Source organism: Marmota flaviventris, chromosome X, assembly GCF_047511675.1.
Source record: "Marmota flaviventris isolate mMarFla1 chromosome X, mMarFla1.hap1, whole genome shotgun sequence".
In the NCBI taxonomy this organism is placed as follows: domain Eukaryota; kingdom Metazoa; phylum Chordata; class Mammalia; order Rodentia; family Sciuridae; genus Marmota; species Marmota flaviventris.
Window position 1 is genome coordinate 17,764,473 of NC_092518.1, and position 7,344 is coordinate 17,771,816.

Here is a 7,344-nt window from a genome sequence, read left to right on the forward strand (position 1 = left end):
CTGACCCACAAAGACTAAGATAAGGGTGTGTTATTTTAAGCCACTGAATTCATGATAATATGTAATGTGGCAGTAAATAATCAATATAAAAGAGATTGTATAAACCAATCTGTTTTCAAATAACTGACTTCTAATGGCATAGTCTTAGTGAGAAGAACCTTTTGGGCCTTGACCTTTGTGGAACCTTGAAATAAAAAGTGTTCATAATAGAGAGCAATGGCTCTCTGAGCATTGGCCAATAAAACCAGTCTTAAGTCATCAATATTTATCATTCTATCACGTCCTAGCTTTGACAGTTTTGTAACCCCTGTGGGTCTCAGTTTTTCCCAACTGTAAAGACAGAACTACCATTACCCACAAGAAGATAGTTGTAAGGATCAAATGAGACAATTAATGCAAAACACATAGGCCACACTGCCTCAGCAATTTTTCTTACTCCTATTCTCCCCCTATTCTGTTCTCTTTCTCACAAAGATTAAATTCTGTTGTAGTAAACTATAAACACATCTCTAAAAGTAAACTTTATACCTTGAGGGCTGGTGGCAAAGCTTGATAATCCTTTATAACCCCCAAGTACCTCACACAAGACTCAACAAATACTTGTTGATCTGTTGACCCTTTAATCAAATAAAAGTTTTTCAAATGCTAGCTATAATCACTATTCTAAAAAATTAAGCAACTCAAATTAAAAATGCTTCTGTTTTTGCTTCAACTAGGCAGCTATCATTAGTTAGTGCTTATTCATGGAGGTCTGATTTACTGCTATCAGTAAATACAACAAATTCTCTTAAGTGCTCTGGCATTTTAGACAGAAGCAGAGGAGGAAAGGGCTTATAGTCACACACAAGGTATAGTCTGAGGTGTATGTAGCCCATGGTGTCAGGAGTAACACAGGTAGATGAGAACCAATGCTATTTTTAAAGATATTTGAAAAAGATATTTCATAAACTTCCATGTTGACCCACTGTGCATGGAATCCCAGGAGGGTAGGGAGGGTAACAAAGAATATACTTCTACTTTCTTTTCTACATGCAAGATATTGCGAGCAAAGGCAGAGTCACTCATTCAATATTAGGGGTGGTCATTTGGTGATAGTTCAACCCTTCCTTCTACAGAATGCAAATGCTCCAGGCCCCTGTTATGTTTTCTCTCACAGCAAAAATCATCATTTGATCTATCAAGGAACCCAGGTAGGACATCAAAGCAGGCCCTCAGCAGGATCTGTATGGAAAAGTGGGTGTAAAATAAATGTCATTCCTCATAGGCTTGAATACTTGTTCCAGCATGTATAATCCAGACTATACTCTAATCCAACTGTTGCCAAATATTTCTATCTCAGGGCATTTAAAAAATATTGAGGAATTCAAAGAGCTTACCTTCAAAAATCCTAGGAAATATAATACACAAGCATGTATTCTTTTAGTCATCAGAGTGATAACATCATCACACATCCTGTAAATATATCATTATTTCAAAAGCAGAAGGTTAAAGGAAATAAGAGAAACACGGAGGATGGGACTATAACTGGCAATGGAAGCCAGGAGATGGTCACATATTATGAAGAAAAAAAAACTTCCAAACCCCAAAGACCTATAAGCAATAAAATAAATCCTTCAAAAAATTTTAAGATGAATTAAAAACTCACTTAGATAAGCAAACTGAAACAGTTTAACAAAAGCAAACCTTTGGACCTGGCACAGTGGTACACCCCTGTAATCCCAGCAGCTTGGGAGGCTGAAACAGGAGGATGGAAAGTTCAAGGCCAGCCTTAGCAATTTAGCAAGGCCCTAAGCAACTTATCAAGACCCTGTCTCAAAATAAAAATTAAAAAAGGGCTGCGATGTAGCTCAGTAGTTGAGTGCCTCTGGGTTCAGTCCCTAGGAGAAAAACAAAACAAAACAAAAAAAGCAGACCATCTCTAAAGAAAATTATGGAGAATGTACCTGAGCCAGAGGGCAGTGTTGCCACAGGAGGATGAGAAATTTAAGGAAATAAGAAGGAAAAAAGATAAAGAAAATATTTTTTAAAGATTTCTTTTTTAGTTGTAGATGGACACAATACCTTTAATTTGTTTATTTTTAAAATTTATTTTAGTTGTAGATGGACCCAATACCTTTATTTATTTATTTTTATGTGGTGCTGAGGATCGAACCCAGTGCCTCACACATGCTAAGCGAGCACTCTACCACTGAGCTACAGCCCCAGCCCCAAAGAAAACATTTCAACTCTAAAAATTACAAGTATAAGGGAAAGAAATTATTGAGAAAGCCAAAGAGATTACCTTATGTAATTTTAGAAAACACCATATACAAGCACACATTCCTTTAGTCACCAGCGAGATGACATCATCACACTTTAGGTTACCTCTGGAAAATTCCAGAAAAAGTGGAAAAAAACAAGTGACTTCGGGACTCACAGCTGCTCGGATTCTTCTCCCACCAACAAAGAGGCCAGGGCATGCCACAAAGGGAATTCTCCTTTACATTTTACAATGGTCACTCGGGGTCTCCCGAACAACCAGCTTGGGTTTCCGGGAAGGCTCCGAGAAGCGCCACTAGAAGGCGCTACTAGAGAATCCCAGCGCGGACCTCACCACCCCCACCCGTGCTCGCGCTTCCGATTCTCACGGGCGCCGGAAAAGGGCGGTGTCCGGATATGAGGGCGGTGCGCCGAGGGGTCGCGACTTCATTGGATGAGCTGCCTCTGTCTCACAGACCGGGGCGGGGCTTCTTCGCTCTAAAAAGTAGGGTCTCACCACTGCTCCGTTGCGCTGCTTGCAGTTGCAACTGTGCTGAAGGATTTTTATCACTTGTCGAGGTTCGTCGGGTCATGGTGCCAGCCTGACTGAAAAGAGGACGCTCCCGGGAGACGAATGAGGAACCACCTCCTCCTGCTGTTCAAGTACAGGGGCCTAGTCCGCAAAGGGAAGAAAAGCAAAAGACGAAAATGGCTAAATTCGTGATCCGCCCTGCCACCGCTGCCGACTGTAGTGACATCCTGCGGCTGATCAAGGTAGTGGGAGGCCTGAGTTCGTCCTGGGGCAGTGGGTTGGAACAGCTCCGTTTCTGGGGAAGTCGGCGCCGGTTCCCCTTTCCCCTTCGGCCTCTTGAGCGGGGCAGGATTCCCGCAACCACTTAGCTGTGCCTGCCCGTTCCTTCCCTCTGAGCTGGTGGTAGTGGGGCCTTATTTTCCTTTCTGTTTCTCTTTCTTCTATGTACATCACCCCAGGAACTGGCTAAATATGAATACATGGAAGACCAAGTAATATTAACTGAAAAAGGTAATGCAACAGTGGCGGGGGATGGGACAAGCGTTCGGTACCTGTCACCTCCAGAGGCCCACACTGTCTCTGCTGACCCTTCTTGCAGATCTGCTAGAGGATGGTTTCGGAGAGCACCCCTTCTACCACTGCCTGGTTGCAGAAGTGCCCAAGGAACACTGGACTCCGGAAGGTAACCCCTCGCCCAATCCAGAAGCCAGAGAGACCAAGTGTTGCATAAAATGTAGTGTCTGTTGTGTAGAACCCTTGACTACACAGGCTGAAGTTACTGAGAAGTTGACCGGAAATAATAGCCAGCCAGTATTCAAATTACTGAGGAAAGAAAATTGATGTGCTGTACTTTATAATAGGGCAGGTTAAAGGAGCTGTTTAAGTAAGTATCAAAGTGCTGTGGAGACCCGGAAGAGTTAGGTATAATGTCATTTGTTGTAATTCAGTTTCATAAAATGGTTCTTGTTTGACCCTAATATAACCTTTTTTATAATTGTGTTAAATCACATTTTTTTCTTTAATTTGTCCCAATCTTCAGGTTACAGTCTCTAGCTTCGCCATGTACATGGCCCTTCCGTGTACATGGATGGGCGGGGAGGTAACTAAAAGATCCTTTACACAATAAACTAGATGATCATGATAAATGAGGTAAGGTCCTATTATCACACACTTAAAACACGGTAGATCAGAAGCTCTTTACTCGCTTCCTGTCTGTTTGCAAAGAAATATAAAATGGCTAGAAAGTTTAATTTGAAACCTTTGCCTCCATTTGGAATTATAGACACCCCTTATGAGGGAGTCACAAGCTTTTTTTTTTTTTTTTTTTTTTGCTGGCCCCTGTTGACTGGTCAGAAGACAGCTGAAAGGGGAAGTTGGGTGGGTGGGTGCTTTCTCAAGTTGTTTTTTTTTTTTTTTTCTGGCATCCGTTCCCCAAGCCAGAAGAAATGAGCAGAAAACATAAGGGACAAGGTATTTTTTTGTTTTGGTTTTGTTTTTTTTAAGAGGCATAGGAATATTACATAATACCTGTTTCTGGGCACTGCTGCTTCTTCTGGCTTAAAAACTGGGGAGAGCAAATTGAAAATATATAAATTGGAAGGCAAGTTCTGAAATTAAACATCATACTTTTGGCCTGATGTTCTGACAAGGAAGCAAGAGTTGGTAAACTACAAATATTTACTATTCTGAACTGCCGTGTAAACCCAACTTATTCCCAAGTCACATACCAGTATATCATTAGGATGTGAATAATGTGTGTGTTTAGTTTAAGACCATAGCACTTTTGCTCTGGCAAGTAATGAAAGCATTCTCACTTCCTGAGTGAGGTGCATCAGACTGCAGAGTAGCCAATCTGGTTGTAGACTGGCTTCAACTAGCTTTCATAATGTGTGCTTTTTGCAAATACATGTCTGAGAACAGTGAGATCATCCAACAGTGGCCTGGACTGCACTAGCATAAAAGTCAGGAGACAGTCCAGTTCAGTGGCTACTTGTTTCCATAGTACATGCATGTATATTTCTTTGAAACCTATGATAGGCTTCTGATTCTGCCACTACAGCTTTAATGGATTATTTTTCTTCTCCACATCTCATGTGATATTCTTATTACAGGACACAGCATCGTTGGTTTTGCCATGTACTATTTTACCTATGACCCATGGATTGGAAAATTACTGTATCTTGAAGACTTCTTCGTGATGAGTGATTATAGAGGTAAGGTTGAATTTAGGGGAAAGTGTCTAAGGAGAAATTAGGGCAGTAAGTCCTTACAATGACTTTTAAAATTATTCTTCTCTTTCTTTTAGGCTTTGGTATAGGATCAGAAATTTTGAAGAATCTAAGCCAGGTATGTCCTAGTTTTGGGTTTCCAATTTGTAAGGGTTACAAGATTGTTGTAGTGACTGAATCAAAATCAAGTTTTGGATAGCAGGTGAGATGTCACGGAGTTTGTGTTTTCTCTCCCTTATAATAGGTTGCCATGAAGCGTCGCTGCAGCAGCATGCACTTCTTGGTAGCAGAATGGAATGAACCATCTATCAACTTCTACAAAAGAAGAGGTGCTTCTGATCTGTCCAGTGAAGAAGGATGGAGACTCTTTAAGATTGACAAGGAGTACTTGATAAAAATGGCAGCAGAGGAGTGAGGAGTGCTGGTGTAGATGATGACAACCTCCATTCTATTTTAGAATAAATTCTCAACTTATCTTGCTTTCTATCCTATTTGTAGTAAAATAATAGAATGAGCACCATTCCAAAGCTTTATTACCAGTGGCGTTGTTGCATGTTTGAAATGTGGTCTGTTTAAAATGGCAATCATCTGCAGTTCGGAGTCAGATTTCTCCTTGAACATCTTTTGATAAACAGTGAGGTGGTGTGATCTTAATATATATGAAAAAAACTTCATTCTTGTGAGTCATTTAAATGTGTACAATGTACACACTGGTACTTAGAGTTTCTGTTTTGATTCTTTTTTAATAAACTACTCTTTGATTTAATTGCTTGGTGTAAGCACTTTTACTAATCCTTATACATTTTTTGTTGCTATAAAGTGTGAAATAAAAATGGCCGCGACTGGGGTTGTGGCTCAGTGGAAGAACACTAGCCTAGCATGTGGGGGGCACTGGGTTCAATCCTTAGCACCACATAAAAATAAACAAACATAGGCATTCTGTCCATCTACAACTATAATTTTTTTAAATGACCAACATCAAAGTCTGGAATGAAGCTAGTTGAATTCCAAAGCATGTAACAATATTTTACTATGTTGATGACACCATATACTTCATCTGACAAAATTTTTAAGAGCTGAGAAACCAGGTTAAAAACTGAAGCCCATAATCAGTCAGGCCACTGTTACACAAGGAAAACATGGATTTGATATTATGAAACACTGAAAATAAGAAAAAATACCAACACCATTCCCTACCCACCAATAAGACGCTGGGATTAAATCCAGGGTTCTGTGTGCTAGGGAAGGACTCTACCACCTAGCTATAGCCCCAACTCCTAACAAAACACTTTGTGGGCTGGGGTTGTGGCTTAGTGGTAGAGTGCTTGCCTTGCATGCATGGGTCACTAGGTTTGATCCTCAGCACCACATAAATAAATAAAATAAAGGTATTATTTTTTTTTTTTTTAAAAAGATAACTTGTGAAGGTAAAGCAACTAGGTCACTTTGTTAGGAGCAAAAATTTTAACATTTCTACAGGGAGTTTGCAAATGAAAATTTGCAAAGCTGGACTTGGACAAATCAGATAAATTAGCATCTTATTTGGAGGGTAAGTTTGTGGTACTGTGTTAACATAATGGGCTTCTATACTAGAGAAACAATAGGAGCCTTTCAAGTTACCAGGAAAATGAAGTAAACAAATGCTTTCTCAAGAACTGAAAATGAAATAAAAGGCAAAAAGTTTTCTCCTTAGACATGTGGACTCCTTTTATTAGTCATTACATTGACATACATTCCCAAACCCACTATAATGAAACCCCACAATAATGAAAATGATAGTTGATAAGAACCACTGTAGAATAATACTCAAGATTATAGTTTTCCAAAAGAAGTTGTAGGAAACCTGAAAAACAATACTCTATTTCTGTGTTCTCTTTGAAATAAATCCTGGGCTCTCCAGTGGAAAGGGATTTTGTCTTGCATTCCTTTATATCAGTATCTCTTATGGCTTCCTAAATTAGAAGGTAGTCATATGTAAAAGGGTAACCCTGGGTGGCATTTAATACAGCTTTGGGATTTGTTGGTGGCTCAAAAACCATGCCATGAAAATAGGGTTACAAAGTCAATTCTCTACCAGGAGCCTGCTAAGATAGCAAGTAACTATGAGGGAAATGCTGGCAAAAATAAAAAGGTAACTAACATAAAGAGCCTTGTAAGATATTTTGAAGATTTTGTTTTGGAAACTGGGACTCTCAGAGGAAAACAACTACATGCTGACTTTGGTTAACTATATGAATAAGTTAACCAAGCTATTTACAATATAATTCTTTGTTTTCTCATCCATCTTAGAGCTTAACCTTTAAGGCCCAGTGTTATCAGGAGGAAAGCTTTTATGAGGCTTTTGTA

The 7,344-nt window shown here is 39.6% G+C and overlaps 1 protein-coding gene across 1 annotated transcript; it reads left to right on the forward strand.

Annotated features, from left to right (window-relative positions):
• Positions 1 to 2,745: 2,745 nt before the first annotated feature.
• Sat1 (spermidine/spermine N1-acetyltransferase 1) lies at positions 2,746 to 5,764 on the forward strand. The gene is made up of 6 exons (XM_027927345.2): positions 2,746 to 3,012; positions 3,229 to 3,280; positions 3,369 to 3,452; positions 4,882 to 4,983; positions 5,076 to 5,116; positions 5,243 to 5,764. Exons 1-6 carry the CDS (start codon positions 2,947 to 2,949, stop codon positions 5,411 to 5,413), a joined length of 516 nt encoding a protein of 171 aa, XP_027783146.1. The 5' UTR covers positions 2,746 to 2,946; the 3' UTR covers positions 5,414 to 5,764.
• Positions 5,765 to 7,344: the final 1,580 nt, after the last annotated feature.

Coding starts and splice junctions, on each gene's coding strand:
- Sat1 (XM_027927345.2), top strand. CDS start 2,947: ATGGCTAAATTCGTGATCCGCCCTGCCACCGCTGCCGACTGTAGTGAC. Junction 4,984..5,075: donor CGTGATGAGTGATTATAGAG/GTAAGGTTGAAT, acceptor TCTTTCTTTTAG/GCTTTGGTATAGGATCAGAA. Junction 5,117..5,242: donor TTTTGAAGAATCTAAGCCAG/GTATGTCCTAGT, acceptor CCCTTATAATAG/GTTGCCATGAAGCGTCGCTG.